The sequence below is a fragment of the Lethenteron reissneri genome, chromosome 70 (assembly GCF_015708825.2).
Source record: "Lethenteron reissneri isolate LAM-NWPU_2019-01 chromosome 70, ASM1570882v1, whole genome shotgun sequence".
Lineage (NCBI taxonomy): Eukaryota > Metazoa > Chordata > Hyperoartia > Petromyzontiformes > Petromyzontidae > Lethenteron > Lethenteron reissneri.
The window spans coordinates 615140-633375 of record NC_083848.1 but is presented as its reverse complement, the minus strand read 5'-3'; the positions used below and the strand labels follow the sequence as shown (position 1 = coordinate 633375).

The window sequence follows — 18236 nt, the reverse complement described above, 5'->3', positions numbered from 1 at the left end:
GGGGGAAGTGGGCGGGGCGATGACGGGGAGTGGGCGGGGCGAGGGGGAAGTGGGCGGGGCGATAACGGGGAGTGGGCGGGGCGAGGGCGGAGTGGGCGGGGCGAGGGCGGAGTGGGCGGGGCGAGGGCGGAGTAGGCGAGACGAGGGCGGGGCGAAGGCTGAGGGGGCGGGGCGAGGGCGGAGTGGGCGGGACAGAGTGAACCCCACCCACCCCTCGCAAGCTGACATTGGCGGGAAGCCGCTGCGCGAATGCTAAATGCCCTCAGGGCGCCTTGGGCAACGGCGTGACCTCTATCACGCGCCCCACCACGCAATGCGTGCCCCCAGGGCAGTTTACGCCGCGAAGGGAGGGGTGGGGGCTGATTAATTATTCATGAGTGCGCATGGCGCGCTGCGATTGGTCGGCGAGTTCGAGGCCGCGCCCTGCGACGCGCGCTGATTGGATGAGGGGCAGAAGAGGGGCGGGGGGGGGGTGGAAACACCCACCCCCCCTCCTATAATGATGACCGCTGATGATGATGGCTGCTGATGATGATTGCTGATGATGATGACTGATGATTGCTGCTGATGATGATTACTGATGATTGCTGATGATTGCTGCTGCTGATGATTGCTGCTGATTATTGCTGATGATGATTGCTGATGATGATGGCTGCTGCCTGCTGATGAGGATGATGCACATGGCCTGGCACAAGCGTCGTGGTGACGTCACCGCCACTTAGTGGTGAATGGCGTTTGTTGTTGTTGTGTCTGTGTGAAGTGTCGACCGCCCGCTGGCAGGAGGTCACGGGGCAGACCCAGCAGGTGCCACGGGTCGACTGACTGAGATGACCGAGATGAGTGGCTGATGCACCACCTGTGCCCCCTACTGTACCAACTTGCTGTGCTTTAGCCACCCGGCGCTCCGCTCGTTGTTGTGAGCGTCGCTCCTCCGCTCTCCGTTGTTGTTGCTGGAGGGCGATTGCACGGGACAGACCCAGCAGGTGCCACGGGTCGACTGACCGAGATGACTGGCTGATGCACCACCTGTGCCCCCTACTGTGCCAACTTGCTGCGCTTTAGCCACCCGGCGCTCCGCTCGTTGTTGTGAGCGTCGCTCCTCCGCCCTCCGTTGTTGTTGGAGGGCGACTGCCTCCAACTGCCCAGTAGCCTCACAGTGCACCTAGCCTGGCACTGCCCAGTAGCGTCATTCACGAGCCTCCTCCACAAAGGCCGATCTTGACACCGCTGGTGCCAGTCATCGGCAAGTCCACTCAGCTCCACGTCCTCCTGTACCACGTCACTCCATCTCTTCTCCAGCCCGTTTCACCCATCCACTCACTCAGCCACCCACCCACCCACCCACTCAGCCACCCATCCACCCACCCACTCACTCAGCCACCCATCCACTCACCCATCCACCCACCCATCACTCACCCACCCACCCATCCACCCACCCACTCACCCACCCATCACTCACCCATCCACCCACCCACGCACTAAGCCACCCACCCACGCATCCACCCACCCATTCACTCATCCACCCACTCCCCCACCCATCCACTCAGCCACCCATCCACCCACTCACCCACCCATCCACTCACCCACCCACCCATTCACTCATCCACCCACTCATCCACCCACTCACCCACCCATCACTCACCCATCCACCCACCCACGCACTAAGCCACCCACCCACGCATCCACCCACCCATTCACTCATCCACCCACTCCCCCACCCATCCACTCAGCCACCCATCCACCCACTCACCCACCCATCCACTCACCCACCCACCCATTCACTCATCCACCAACTCACCCACTCATCCACTCACCCATCCACCCACCCACTCACCCATCCACCCACCCACGCACTAAGCCACCCACCCACGCATCCACCCACCCATTCACTCATCCACCCACTCCCCCACCCATCCACTCAGCCACCCATCCACCCACTCACCCACCCATCCACTCACCCACCCACCCATTCACTCATCCACCCACCCATTCACTCATCCACCCACTCACCCATCCACCCACTCACCCACCCATCCACTCACCCACCCATCCACTCATCCACCCACCCATTCACTCATCCACCCACCCACCCATCACCCCCTTTCTCCCACAACTGAATCTCCACCACGCACACCGCTCGCCCACTGGCCTTGCAATGGAGGGCAACGGAATCCCCTTTTGAAACCCCAAAAACTCGAAAATTTATTCTCAGGAAACGCCACGGGGGGAAGGGGGGGGGGCGATCCAAAGACAAAGGTCACCCACGTAGCTCGCACACTGCGCTGGGTGGGTTGGGTCAAGGGGGTTGGGGGGGGCTCACGTGCTGTGAAGAGGCCCCATGCCGAGTGTGTGGTGGTGGTGATGGTGGTGATGATGGTGGTGTTGGTGGTGATGAAGGTGATGGTGGTGGTGATGGTGGTGATGGTGGTGATGATGGTGGTGTTGGTGGTGATGAAGGTGATGATGGTGATGATGGTGGTGGTGAAGGTGATGGTGGTGGTGGTGATGGTGGTGATGATGGTGGTGTTGGTGGTGATGAAGGTGATGGTGGTGGTGATGGTGGTGATGATGGTGGTGTTGGTGGTGATGAAGGTGATGGTGGTGGTGATGGTGGTGATGGTGGTGATGATGGTGGTGTTGGTGGTGATGAAGGTGATGATGGTGATGATGGTGGTGGTGATGGTGGTGATGAAGGTGATGGTGGTGGTGGTGATGGTGGTGATGATGGTGGTGTTGGTGGTGATGAAGGTGATGGTGGTGGTGATGGTGGTGATGATGGTGGTGTTGGTGGTGATGAAGGTGATGGTGGTGGTGATGGTGGTGATGGTGGTGATGATGGTGGTATTGGTGGTGATGAAGGTGATGATGGTGGTGGTGATGGTGGTGATGAAGGTGATGGTGGTGGTGGTGATGGTGGTGGTGGTGGTGATGATGGTGGTGTTGGTGGTGATGAAGGTGATGGTGGTGGTGATGGTGGTGATGGTGGTGATGATGGTGGTGTTGGTGGTGATGAAGGTGATGGTGGTGGTGATGGTGGTGATGATGGTGGTGTTGGTGGTGATGATGGTGGTGTTGGTGGTGATGAAGGTGATGATGGTGATGGTGAAGGTGATGGTGGTGGTGGTGATGGTGGTGATGATGGTGGTGTTGGTGGTGATGAAGGTGATGGTGGTGGTGATGGTGGTGATGGTGGTGATGATGGTGGTGTTGGTGGTGATGAAGGTGATGATGGTGGTGGTGATGGTGGTGATGGTGGTGGTGGTGGTGATGATGGTGGTGTTGGTGGTGATGAAGGTGATGGTGGTGGTGATGGTGGTGATGGTGGTGATGATGGTGGTGTTGGTGGTGATGAAGGTGATGGTGGTGGTGATGGTGGTGATGGTGGTGATGATGGTGGTGTTGGTGGTGATGATGGTGGTGTTGGTGGTGATGAAGGTGATGATGGTGATGATGGTGGTGGTGAAGGTGATGGTGGTGGTGGTGATGGTGGTGATGGTGATGATGGTGGTGATGAAGGTGATGATGGTGATGATGGTGGTGGTGGTGGTGATGGTGGTGGTGGTGTTGGTGGTGATGAAGGTGATGGTGGTGGTGATGGTGGTGATGGTGGTGATGATGGTGGTGTTGGTGGTGATGAAGGTGATGATGGTGATGATGGTGGTGGTGAAGGTGATGGTGGTGGTGGTGATGGTGGTGATGGTGATGATGGTGGTGATGAAGGTGATGATGGTGATGATGGTGGTGGTGGTGGTGATGGTGGTGTTGGTGGTGATGAAGGTGATGGTGGTGGTGATGGTGGTGATGGTGGTGATGATGGTGGTGTTGGTGGTGATGAAGGTGATGATGGTGGTGGTGATGGTGGTGATGAAGGTGATGGTGGTGGTGTTGATGGTGGTGATGGTGGTGGTGATGATGATGGTGGTGATGATGGTGGTGATCGTGGTGATGATGGTGGTGGTGATGGTGGTGGTCATGGTGCTGATGGTGGTGATGGTGTGGGGAGTGGTGGCGCAGCGGGTAGCGCATCGCCGCGCCTACGAACCCGGCGGGCCCTTGGGGCGTAGTGTATAGTGTAGTGTATAGTGTAGTGTATAGTGTAGTGTACAGCAGTGTAGTATACAGCAGTGTATAACAGCGTAGTTTAAACAGCGTAGCGTATAGTAGCGGAGCGTATAACAGCGCACACTACACTACTATACACCACGCTACTACACACTGCACTATTATACACTACACTACACACTACGCTATCATACACTTAAGTGCTGTCAGTAGCGGCAGCAGCAGCAGCAGCAGGCCAGAACGGCACACGGCGGTGGTGGGTGGCGTGGTGGTGGCGTTGTGGTGGCGGTGGTCGTGGCGGTGGTGGCGTTGTGGCGGCGGTGGTGGCGTTGTGGTGGTGGTGGTGGCGTTATAGTGGTGGTGGCGTTGTGGTGGTGGTGGCGTTGTGGCGGTGGTGGCGTTATAGTGGTGGTGGCGTTGTGGCGGTGGTGGTGGCGTTGTGGTGGCGTTGTGGTGGCGTTGTGGTGGCGTTGTGGTGGTGGTGGCGTTGTGGTGGTGGCGTTGTGGTGGTGGTGATGCACGCACGGACGGAACAGCAACCGGTGGACGGCTCACCCCCCCCCCCCTCCTCGAAGAGACGGTAACAGACTCGCACGCACGGCCGCGCTATATAACAACAAGAACAATCAGAAGATTCATCGACAACGCATACCAGATAGAGCAGTACCCCGAGAGAGCGTGTGTGTGTGTGTATCACGTAGAGATGTCAACCGGCTCGCGCACGCACACGCGTGTTACGTGAGCATCGTGGGGGGTGGTCGCGTGTTGTGTAGATCGTGTGGCGTGTTGCATGTTGTATGTTGCATGTTGCGTGTAGGGTGTCGTCTGTGTACAAATAAATTAGGATCATGAGGCTCGTCACACGACGTCACATCACGCCCCGTGCGTCTGTGCGATCCGTCGCATGCGGAGTTGACAGGCAAGCCAGGCAAGCGCGGCTCTCCTGTTCATTCTCACCATCACCACCATCACCACCATCACCCATCACCACCATCACCTGTATCACCATCACCTGTATCACCATCACCATCGCCACCATCTTCATTATCACCATCATCATCACCACCATCACCACCACTATCACCAACCAACATCACGACCACCATCATCACCACCACCAATCATCATCACCACCACCATCATCACCTGTATCACCATCACCACCATCACCATCTGTATCACCACCACCACCATCATCACCATCACCACCATCACCTGTATCACCATCACCTGTATCACCACCATCACCTGTATCACCACCACCATCATCATCATCATCTGTATCACCATCACCACCATCAACTGTATCACCACCATCACCTGTATCACCACCATCACCTGTATCACCACCATCACCTGTATCACCACCATCACCATCTGTATCACCACCATCATCATCATCATCTGTATCACCATCACCACCATCACCTGTATCACCACCATCACCATCTGTATCATCATCATCATCACGACCATCAGTATCATCATCACCACCGTCATCAACGACAGTAAATCCAAATCACCACCACTACTACCAACATCTACATCCAAATCATCACCACCCCCTGTCTATGACCACCACCAGTAACTCACAAACACACTCATACCACACCGACACATTATTATTTCATAGTCACACACAATCACACACAATCGCACACACACAATCACACACACACACACTCACACAATCACACACACACACACTCACACAATCACACACACACACTCACACACTCACACAATCACACACACTCACACACAATCACACACAAATCACACACACACACAATCACACACAAATCACACACACACAAATCACACACACACAACACACACACAAATCACACACAATCACACAATCACACACACAATCTCTCACACACACAATCACACACAATCTCACACACACAACACAGACAAAGGTCCCCCACGTAGCCTGCAGCAGACTGTTGGGGCAAGTGCGGTGAGTGAGCAGCACCTGTGAAGGCTGCCGACACCGCGGCACACGAGGGTGGGGTGGGTGGGGTGGGGTGGGTGGGGTGGGGTGGGTGGGGTGGGTGGCCAGCGCCACGCCCGGCCGCCTTTGTCTCCCGGATGATGCTCATTTGAGGCCGAGGCGACCTAGGGGTGGCCCAGGACTCGTTCGGATAATCGCTATCATCGGCGGTGGCGGTGATAGCGGTGGTGGTGGCGGTGGTGGCAGTGGTGGTGATAGCGGTGGTGGTGGTGGCGATGATAGCGGTGGTGGTGGTGGCGGTGATAGCGGTGGTGATAGCGGTGGTGGTGGTGGTGGCGGTGATAGCGGTGGTGGTGGCGGCAGTGGTGGTGATAGCGGTGGTGGTGGTGGCGATGATAGCGGTGGTGGTGGTGGTGGCGGTGATAGCGATGGTGGTGGCGGTGGCGGCAGTGGTGGTGATAGCGGTGGTGGCGATGATGGTGGTGGTGGTGATGATAGCGGTGGTGGTGATGATAGCGGTGGTGGTGGTGGTGATGACAGCGGTGGTGGTGGTGGCGGTGATAGCGGTGGTGGTGGTGGTGATGGCGGTGGTGGTGGCGGTGATGATGGCGGTGATGATGGTGGTGACGGCGTGAATGGAACTCGCGGTCCCTGCCGGGGTTGGCAGCGCTCACCGCTGCGCCACGGCTCCCCACCACGTGAGCGGACGCACCAGCCGGTGCGGTCTGCATTCACCACAGCGCGCCGTGACGTATTTACACCCACGCGCGACGTGCCGGTAGTGTACGTCTGTGTGCGTCTGCGCGTGCGTGTGCCTGTGCGTGTTTGCACCCATGTACAGGCGTGCGTGTGTGTGAGTTGGGGGTGTGTGTGTGTGTGTGCGTGTGTCTGTGTGTGCGTCTGTGTGTGTGTGCGTGCATACGCGTGCGTGCATACGCGTGCGTGCATAAGTGCGTGCGTGTGCGTGCGTGTGCATGCGTGCGTGTGCATGTGTGTGCGCGTGTGTGTGCGTGCACGTGTGTGTACGTGTGTGTGTGCGTGCGCGTGTGTGTACGTGTGTGTGTACGTGTGTGTGTGTGTACGTGTGCGTGCCGTTCTCTCTTCAATCGACTTTCACCACGCCGTAGATCTTGGTGACGAACCAGAAGCAGGCAAAGAAGCCAATGGTGCCTGCAACAACCACCACAACCACCACACATTAACACAACAACCACTACAACCACCACACATTAACACAACAACCATTACAACAACCACACATTAACACTACAACCACCACAACCACCACACATTAACACAACAACCACAACAACCACCACACATTAACACAACAACCACCACAACCACCACACATTAACACAACAACCACTACAACCACCACACATTAACACAACAACCACTACAACCACCACACATTAACACAACAACCACCACAACCACCACACATTAACACAACAACCACCACACATTAACACAACAACCACCACAACCACCACACATTAACACAACAACCACCACAACCACCACACATTAACACAACAACCACTACAACCACCACACATTAACACAACAACCACAACAACCACCACACATTAACACAACAACCACCACAACCACCACACATTAACACAACAACCACCACAACCACCACACATTAACACAACAACCACTACAACCACCACACATTAACACAACAACCACCACAACCACCACACATTAACACAACAACCACCACAACCACCACACATTAACACAACAACCACCACACATTAACACAACAACCACCACAACCACCACACATTAACACAACAACCACCACAACCACCACACATTAACACAACAACCACTACAACCACCACACATTAACACAACAACCACAACAACCACCACACATTAACACAACAACCACCACAACCACCACACATTAACACAACAACCACCACAACCACCACACATTAACACAACAACCACTACAACCACCACACATTAACACAACAACCACCACAACCACCACACATTAACACAACAACCACCACAACCACCACACATTAACACAACAACCACAACAACCACCACACATTAACACAACAACCACTACAACAACCACACATTAACACAACAACCACTACAACCACCACACATTAACACAACAACCACTACAACCACCACACATTAACACAACAGCCACTACAACCACCACACATTAACACAACAACCACTACAACCACCACACATTAACACAACAACCACAACAACCACCACACATTAACACAACAACCACTACAACAACCACACATTAACACAACAACCACTACAACCACCACACAAAACACAACAATCACCACAACAACCACACAAGCGCTAACAGCACTTGCCCCGACAGTCTGTTAAGGCTATACGGGGGATCTTTGTCTATCTGTGTGTGTGTCTGTGTGTCTCTGTGTGTGTGTCTCTGTGTGTGTGTCTCTGTGTGTGTGTCTCTGCGTGTGTCTCTGCGTGTGTCTCTGCGTGTGTCTCTGCGTGTGTCTCTGCGTGTGTCTCTGCGTGTGTCTCTGCGTGTGTCTCTGCGTGTGTCTCTGCGTGTCTCTGTGTGTGTGTCTCTGTGTGTGTCTCTGTGTGTGTGTCTCTGTGTGTGTGTCTCTGTGTGTGTGTCTCTGTGTGTGTGTCTCTGCGTGTGTGTCTCTCTGTGTGTGTCTCTGCGTGTGTGTCTCTGCGTGTGTGTCTCTGTGTGTGTGTCTCTGCGTGTGTGTCTCTGTGTGTGTGTCTCTGTGTCTCTGCGTGTGTCTCTCTGCGTGTGTGTCTGTGTGTGTGTGTCTCTCTGCGTGTGTGTCTCTGCGTGTGTGTCTCTGCGTGTGTCTCTGTGTGTGTGTCTCTGTGTGTGTGTCTCTGTGTGTGTGTCTCTGTGTGTGTGTCTCTGTGTGTGTCTCTGCGTGTGTGTCTCTGTGTGTGTCTGTCTGTCTCTGTGTGTGTCTGTCTGTCTCTCTCTGTGTGTGTCTCTCTGTGTGTCTCTGTGTGTGTCTGTGTGTCTCTGTGTGTCTCACCGGTGAAGAGGAAGAAGATGAGCACCATGATGAGGGTGTAACCGAAGTACAGGATGGTGCTGGCGATGCCTTCGATGGCGAGCTTGGTCACGAAGTAGTGCACCGCGTACGCCAGCAGGTACACGGCCGTGAAGCCGCTCGTCAGGAAGGCCCGCCACCACCAGTGGTAGTCCTGGCAACGCAACCACCGTAACCGCGGCGACGACAACCGCGGTTACAGAGGCGACCGCGGAGATCGGCGGCACTGCCGCGGCAAACCGCCACCATGGCAACCAACACCGTGGCAACCATCACCACCAACCACCACGGCAACCACCACGGCAACCACCACGGCAACCAACACCGTGGCAACCCTCACCACCAACCACCACGGCAACCACCACGGCAACCAACACTGTGGCAACCATCACCGCCAACCACCACGGCAACCACCACCATCACCACCACCATGGTGATCACCGCGGCAACCAACACCGTGGCAACCATCACCACCAACCACCATGGCAACCACCATCATGGTAACCACCACCGTCACCATGGCAAACACCACCACCACAGCAAGCACCATCACATACGGCGCACGCACACATGTGTACACGCACACACGTGTACACGCAGGTACACACGTGCACACACACACGTGCACACACACACGTGCACACGCAGGTAGACACGTGCACACACACACACACACACGTGCACACACACACACGTGCACACACACACACGTGCACACACACACGCGCGCACACACACACACACGTGCACACACACACGTGCACACACACACTTGCACACACACACGCACGCACACTCACGGGGGGGGGGCCTGCACTCACCTCTGCACACAGGTGGAAGTAGCACAGCAAGATGGTTGCCTCTGAGCAGGTGATGAGGAGGATGATGAAGACGAGGAACAGGAAACCAAACATGTAGTACATCTGGTGGGACCTGCACACACACACACACACACGCACACACGCACACACACGCAGGCACGCACACACACACACACGCACACACGCGCACACACACGTGCACGCACACACGTACACACGCACACGTGCACACGCACACACGCGCACACACACACGTGCACACGCACACACGCGCACACACACACGTGCACACGCACACACACACACACGCAGGCACGCACACACACACGCAGGCACGCACACACACGCACACGCGCACACGCACACACGCGCACACACACGTGCACGCACACACACGTGCACACGCACACGTGCACACGCACACACGTGCACACACACACGTGCACACGCACACACGTGCACACACACACGTGCACACGCACACACACACACGCACACACGTGCACATGCACACACACACGCACACACGCGCACACACACACGTGCACACGCACACACACACACACGCAGGCACGCGCACACACACACACGTACACACACACACACGCACACACACGTGCACGCACACACACACACGCGCACACGCACACACGCGCACACACACGCAGGCACGCACGCACACACACGCAGGCACGCACACACACGCTAACACACGCAGGCACGCACACACACACGCGCACACACACACATGCATACGCACGCACACACACACAAAGATCCCCCGTGAAGCCTTAACAGACTGTAGGGGCAAGTGCTGTTAGCAAGTAGCAGCACCTATGAAGGCCGCAACGGCACACGAGGGGGTGGGTGGCCAGCACCACGCCCGGCCGCCTTTGTCTCCCTAGTGGCGATGTTTACACACCGCACCAGGTACTCATTTGAGGCTGAGTCGACCTGTGTGTGTGCGTGGGTGCGTAACGCTGCTGTGTGGAAGCTACCTGGTCTGTCGCTTCGCACGAAGCTTCAGGTCTTCTCGGCCACAGTCATTCCCTCCCTTCTCTACGCTTGCGAAACGTGGACCCCCCATAATGGAGCATCTTCGCCGGTTGGAAACATTTAGGCTGGCCTGCCTACGATCCATCCTGGGTTTAACCAGGCTGGATTGTGTGAGGAGCTCACAAATCCTTGAAAGATCTGGGCAAAGTCCCATCAGTGAGCTCCTCCGGCAGGCAAGGCTGCGTTGGCTGGGTCATGTAGCCCGCATGCCCAGCCACCGCATGCCTAAACAGCTTTTGTTCGGCCGGATCGAGGGGGCTAAACGGGCGCGGCATGGGCGAGAGAAGAGATGGAGTGATGTGGTACAGGAGGACGTGGAGCTGAGTGGACTTGCCGATGACCGGTACCAGCGGTGTCAAGATCGGCCTCAGTGGAGGAGGCTCGTGAAGGACGCTACTGGGCAGTTGGAGGCAGTCGCCCTCCAACAACAACGGAGGGCGGAGGAGCGACGCTCACAACAACGAGCGGAGCGCCGGGTGGCTAAAGCACAGCAAGTTGGCACAGTAGGGGGCACAGGTGGTGCATCAGCCACTCATCTCGGTCATCTCGGTCAGTCGACCAGTGGCACCTGCTGGGTCTGCCCCGTGACCTCCTGCCAGCGGGCTTTCGACACTTCACGTGGCCTCAAGGTGCACTTGGCCTGGCACAAGCATCGTGGTGACGTCACCGCCACTTAGTGGCGAATGGCGGTTGTTGTTGTTGTTGTTGTTGTGTCTGTGTGTGTGTCTGTGTGTGTGTCTGTGTGTGTGTCTGTGTGTGTGTCTGTGTGTGTGTGTGTGTGTCTGTGTGTGTGTGTGTGTCTGTGTGTGTGTCTGTGTGTGTGTCTGTGTGTGTGTCTGTGTGTGTGTGTCTGTGTGTGTCTGTGTGTGTGTGTGTGTCTGTGTGTGTGTGTCTGTGTGTGTGTCTGTGTGTGTGTGTCTGTGTGTGTGTGTCTGTGTGTGTGTGTCTGTGTGTGTGTGTCTGTGTGTGTGTCTGTGTGTGTGTCTGTGTGTGTCTGTGTGTGTGTGTGTGTCTGTGTGTGTGTGTGTCTGTGTGTGTGTCTGTGTGTGTGTGTCTGTGTGTGTGTCTGTGTGTGTGTCTGTGTGTGTGTGTCTGTGTGTGTGTAAAGGTCACCAGATGCTGTTGAGGATGAAGAAGAGTTGGATGAAGATGCAGCCGAACGGCAGCACGCCGCCCATCACCGTGCCCGGCAGCGGCCGCGTGTACAGAGACTGCACCGGGATCTGCCGAGGGATCTGATTGGTCCGCACTGGGTGCTCAATCGGCTGGGGGGGGGGGGGGGGAGTGGGGGGAGAAGGGTGAGTTCATGGTGAGTGGGTGAGTGGGTGAGTGAGTGGGTGCGTGAGTGGGTGTGTGGTTGAGTGAGTGAGTGAGTGGGTGAGCGAGTGGGTGAGTATGTGAATGAGTGGGTGAGTGGGTGTGTGAGCGAGTGGGTGAGCAAGCGAGTGGGTGGGCGAGCGGGTGAGCGAGTGGGCGAGCGGGTGGGCGAGCGAGCAGGTGAGTGGGTGGGCGAGCGAGTGAGCGAGCGAGCGAGTGGGTGAGCGAGTGAGTGGGTGAGCGAGTGAGTGGGTGAGCGAGCGGGTGAGTGAGCGAGTGGGTGAGCGAGCGGGCGAGTGAGTGAGAATGTGAGTGTGTGAGTGGGTGAGCGAGCGAGTGGGTGAGTGAGCGAGTGGGTGAGCGAGCGGGTGAGTGAGTGAGAATGTGAGTGTGTGAGTGGGTGAGCGAGTGGGTGAGTGAGCGAGTGGGTGAGCGAGCGGGTGAGTGAGTGAGAATGTGAGTGTGTGAGTGGGTGAGCGAGTGGGTGAGTGAGCGAGTGGGTGAGCGAGCGGGTGAGTGAGTGAGAATGTGAGTGTGTGAGTGGGTGAGCGAGTGGGTGAGTGAGCGAGTGGGTGAGCGAGCGGGTGAGTGAGTGAGAATGTGAGTGTGTGAGTGGGTGAGCGAGTGGATGAGTGAGCGAGTGGGTGAGCGAGCGGGTGAGTGAGTGAGAATGTGAGTGTGCGAGTGGGTGAGCGAGTGTGCGAGTGGGTGAGCGAGTGTGTGAGTGTGTGAGTGGGTGAGCGAGTGGGTGAGCGAGCGGGTGAGTGAGTGAGAATGTGAGTGTGTGAGTGGGTGAGCGAGTGGGTGAGCGAGTGGGTGAGTGAGCGAGTGGGCGAGCGAGCGAGCGGGCCCTCACCCTCCTGCGGAAGCCGAAGTATGCCCCGAGGAAAGTGAGCGGCACCGAAACGCAGAACCACAGCGCCAGCACCGCGACGAGCGTGCCAAACGGCACGGCGGCAGAGGAGCGCTCGGCCCACAGGATGAGGTTCATCATGAAGAAGTCGGCAAACACCAGCCTGGCACACGCGGAGAGAGACGCGCGGCGGTGAGACGCGGTGAGACGCGGCGAGTGAGACACGGGGAGAGAGACAGGGAGAGTGAGACACGGTGAGAGACATGGGGTGGGAGACACGGGGAGTGAGACACGGGGAGTGAGACACGGTGAGAGACACGGAGAGAGAGACACGGGGAGAGACACGGTGAGTGAGACACGGTGAGTGAGACACGGTGAGTGGGACACGGTGAGTGAGACCACAGGATGAGGTTCATCATGAAGGGAGACGCGGTGAGACGCGGTGAGACGCGGTGAGTGAGACATGGTGAGACACGGTGAGAGAGACATGGTGAGTGAGACACGGGGTGGGAGACACGGTGAGACACGGTGAGTGAGACACAGGGAGAGAGACACGGGGAGTGAGACACGGGGTGGGAGACACGGGGGAGACACGGTGAGAGACCCGGTGAGAGACACGGTGAGAGACACGGTGAGAGACACGGTGAGAGACACGGTGAGAGACACGGGGTGGGAGACACGGGGTGGGAGACACGGGGTGGGAGACACGGGGGAGACACGAACATGGAGAGTGAGACACGGGGAGTTACAGAGGGGACACGCAGACAGACGTGGGGAGACACGGAGACACACACGGCGGCATGCATACAGGGTGAGCGAGCGTGCGAGTGAGTGTGCGTGTGTGCGAGTGTGTTGTTTCAGTGAGCTTGCGAGTGTGTGAGAAAGTGAGTGAGTGTGAGTGAGTGTGTGAGTGAGTGAGTGAGAGTGAGTGAGTGAGAGTGAGTGAGTGAGAGTGAGTGAGTGTGAGTGAGTGTGTGAGTGAGTGTGAGTGAGTGTGTGAGTGTGTGTGTCTGTGTGTGTGTCTGCGTGTGTGTGTCTGTGTGTGTGTGTCTGTGTGTGTGTGTGTCTGTGTGTGTGTGTCTGTGTGTGTGTCTGTGTGAATGAGTGTGTGAGTGTGACAGGAGATGGGAGTCAAACCCAGGCCACAGGAACGCTGTGAGGATCACATTCGTTTTCCACTTCTCTCCTCCGAATGCTGCACACACACAGACACACACACACAGACACACAGACACACAGACACACAGACACACAGACACACACACACAGACACACACAGACACACAGACACACACACACAGACACACAGACACACAGACACACAACACACACACACACAGACACACACACACACACACAGACACACAGACACACACACACACACAGACACACACACACAGACACACACACACACAGACACACACACACACAGACACACACACACACAGACACACACACACAGACACACAGACACACAGACACACACACACACAGACACACACAGACACACAGACACACAGACACACACACACACAGACACACACACACACAGACACACACAGACACACACACACACAGACACACACAGACACACACAGACACACACACACAGACACACAGACACACACAGACACACACACACAGACACACACACACACAGACACACAGACACAGACACACACAGACACACAGACACACACACACACATACACAGACACACACAGTACGTGAGTGAGTACGTGAGTGAGTGGGTGGTGAGTCTGCATACTCTTGTACATGCGAGCGAGTGAGTGAGTACGTGAGTGAGTGGTAGAGTGAGTGGTAGAGTGAGTGAGTACGTGAGTGGTAGAGTGAGTGGTAGAGTGAGTGAGTATGTGAGTGGGTGAGTGAGTGAGTACTAAGTGAGTACTAAGTGAGTAGTGAGTCTGCATACTCTTGTATATGCGAGCGAGTGAGTGAGTACGTGAGTGAGTGGTAGAGTGAGTGGTAGAGGGAGTGAGTACGTGAGTGGGTGAGTGAGTACTAAGTGAGTAGTGAGTGAGTCTGCGTACTCTTGTATATGCGAGCGAGTAAGTACATGAGTGGTAGAGTGGTGGTAGAGTGAGTGGGTGAGTGACTGAGTGAGTACTGAGTGAGTGAGTACGTGAGTGAGTCTGCGTACTCTTGTACATGCAAGCGAGTGAGTATGTGACTAAGTGAGTAGTGAGTGAGTAGTGAGTGAGTAGTGAATGAGTCTGCGTACTCTTGTACATGCGAGTGAGTGAGCGGTAGAGTGAGTACATGAGTACTAAGTGAGTACGTGAGTGAGTGAGTACTGAGTGAGTACTAAGTGAGTACTTAGTGAGTGAGTCTGCGTACTCTTGTACATGCGAGTGAGTGAGTGAGTGGGTGAGTGACTGAGTGATTGAGTGAGTACGTGAGTGGTAGAGTGAGTGGGTGAGTGAGTGGTAGAGTGAGTACGTGAGTGAGTGAGTGAGTACTGAGTGAGTACTAAGTGAGTACTTAGTGAGTGAGTCTGCGTACTCTTGTACATGCGAGCGAGTGAGTGAGTGGGTGAGTGACTGAGTGAGTGAGTGAGTACTGAGTGAGTACTAAGTGAGTACTTAGTGAGTGAGTCTGCGTACTCTTGTACATGCGAGCGAGTGAGTGAGTGGGTGAGTGACTGAGTGAGTGAGTGAGTACTGAGTGAGTACTAAGTGAGTACTTAGTGAGTGAGTCTGCGTACTCTTGTACATGCGAGCCGACACGTATCCGGCCGGAGTCCCGAGCAGCACCCAGAGGACGACGGCGCACGTCATGAGAGCGCCGCGGTTCGCCGGGGACAGGAAGCCCAGACACGCAAAGACTGCGGAGACACACAGAGACACACACAGAGACACGGTGAGACACGGTGAGACACACACGGTGAGACACGGTGAGACACACGGTGAGACACACACGGTGAGACACGGTGAGACACGTCATGAGAGCGCCGCGGTTCGCCGGGGACAGGAAGCCCAGACACGCAAAGACTGCGGAGACACACAGAGACACACACAGAGACACGGTGAGACACGGTGAGACACACACGGTGAGACACGGTGAGACACACGGTGAGACACACACGGTGAGACACACACGGTGAGACACGGTGAGACACGTCATGAGAGCGCCGCGGTTCGCCGGGGACAGGAAGCCCAGACACGCAAAGACTGCGGAGACACACAGAGACACACACAGAGACACGGTGAGACACGGTGAGACACACACGGTGAGACACGGTGAGACACACGGTGAGACACACACGGTGAGACACACACGGTGAGACACGGTGAGACACGTCATGAGAGCGCCGCGGTTCGCCGGGTACAGGAAGCCCAGACACGCAAAGACTGCGGAGACACACAGAGACACACACAGAGACACGGTGAGACACGGTGAGACACACACGGTGAGACACACACGGTGAGACACACACGGTGAGACACGGTGAGACACGTCATGAGAGCGCCGCGGTTCGCCGGGGACAGGAAGCCCAGACACGCAAAGACTGCGGAGACACACAGAGACACACACAGAGACACGGTGAGACACGGTGAGACACAAACGGTGAGACACGGTGAGACACACGGTGAGACACACACGGTGAGACACACACGGTGAGACACGGTGAGACACGTCATGAGAGCGCCGCGGTTCGCCGGGGACAGGAAGCCCAGACACGCAAAGACTGCGGAGACACACAGAGACACACACAGAGACACGGTGAGACACGGTGAGACACACACGGTGAGACACGGTGAGACACACGGTGAGACACACACGGTGAGACACACACGGTGAGACACGGTGAGACACGTCATGAGAGCGCCGCGGTTCGCCGGGGACAGGAAGCCCAGACACGCAAAGACTGCGGAGACACACAGAGACACACACAGAGACACGGTGAGACACGGTGAGACACACACGGTGAGACACGGTGAGACACACGGTGAGACACACACGGTGAGACACACACGGTGAGACACGGTGAGACACGTCATGAGAGCGCCGCGGTTCGCCGGGGACAGGAAGCCCAGACACGCAAAGACTGCGGAGACACACAGAGACACACACAGAGACACGGTGAGACACGGTGAGACACACACGGTGAGACACACACGGTGAGACACACACGGTGAGACACGGTGAGACACGTCATGAGAGCGCCGCGGTTCGCCGGGGACAGGAAGCCCAGACACGCAAAGACTGCGGAGACACACAGAGACACACACAGAGACACGGTGAGACACGGTGAGACACAAACGGTGAGACACGGTGAGACACACGGTGAGACACACACGGTGAGACACACACGGTGAGACACGGTGAGACACGTCATGAGAGCGCCGCGGTTCGCCGGGGACAGGAAGCCCAGACACGCAAAGACTGCGGAGACACACAGAGACACACACAGAGACACGGTGAGACACGGTGAGACACACACGGTGAGACACGGTGAGACACACACGGTGAGACACACACGGTGAGACACACACGGTGAGACACGGTGAGACACGTCATGAGAGCGCCGCGGTTCGCCGGGGACAGGAAGCCCAGACACGCAAAGACTGCGGAGACACACAGAGACACACACAGAGACACGGTGAGACACGGTGAGACACACACGGTGAGACACGGTGAGACACACGGTGAGACACACACGGTGAGACACGGTGAGACACGTCATGAGAGCGCCGCGGTTCGCCGGGGACAGGAAGCCCAGACACGCAAAGACTGCGGAGACACACAGAGACACACACAGAGACACGGTGAGACACGGTGAGACACACACGGTGAGACACGGTGAGACACACGGTGAGACACACACGGTGAGACACACACGGTGAGACACGGTGAGACACGTCATGAGAGCGCCGCGGTTCGCCGGGGACAGGAAGCCCAGACACGCAAAGACTGCGGAGACACACAGAGACACACACAGAGACACGGTGAGACACGGTGAGACACACACGGTGAGACACGGTGAGACACACGGTGAGACACACACGGTGAGACACACACGGTGAGACACGGTGAGACACGTCATGAGAGCGCCGCGGTTCGCCGGGGACAGGAAGCCCAGACAC

General features: G+C 56.6%; 2 protein-coding genes across 2 annotated transcripts in view; both read right to left on the bottom strand.

The window, feature by feature from the left end:
• Positions 1-367: 367 nt before the first annotated feature.
• LOC133360972 (mucin-2-like) lies at positions 368-3976 on the bottom strand. The gene is made up of 3 exons (XM_061579856.1): positions 2749-3976; positions 2135-2682; positions 368-423 (listed from the first exon to the last, which is right to left on the bottom strand). Exons 1-3 carry the CDS (start codon positions 3972-3974, stop codon positions 368-370), a joined length of 1830 nt encoding a protein of 609 aa, XP_061435840.1. The 5' UTR covers positions 3975-3976.
• A 2150-nt stretch (positions 3977-6126) lies between these two features.
• The window catches only part of LOC133360902 (transmembrane 9 superfamily member 2-like), a 32642-nt gene continuing 20532 nt past the window's right edge, over positions 6127-18236 (bottom strand). The window contains exons 11-17 of the mRNA XM_061579777.1: positions 15854-15973; positions 14266-14323; positions 13132-13291; positions 12072-12223; positions 9903-10014; positions 9064-9235; positions 6127-7192 (exon numbers count right to left, since the gene is read on the bottom strand). Coding sequence (XP_061435761.1) covers positions 7125-7192; positions 9064-9235; positions 9903-10014; positions 12072-12223; positions 13132-13291; positions 14266-14323; positions 15854-15973 — 842 coding nt within the window. The 3' untranslated portion in view covers positions 6127-7124. The remainder of the gene's footprint in view (positions 7193-9063; positions 9236-9902; positions 10015-12071; positions 12224-13131; positions 13292-14265; positions 14324-15853; positions 15974-18236) is intronic.

Coding starts and splice junctions, on each gene's coding strand:
- LOC133360972 (XM_061579856.1), bottom strand. CDS start 3,974: ATGACCACCACCATCACCACCACCATCATCACCACGATCACCACCATC. Junction 2,683..2,748: donor ACCATCACCACCACCATCAC/CTTCATCACCAC, acceptor CTTCATCACCAC/CATCACCACCACCATCATCA. Junction 424..2,134: donor GCAAGGCCAGTGGGCGAGCG/GTGTGCGTGGTG, acceptor CGCGCGTCGCAG/GGCGCGGCCTCGAACTCGCC.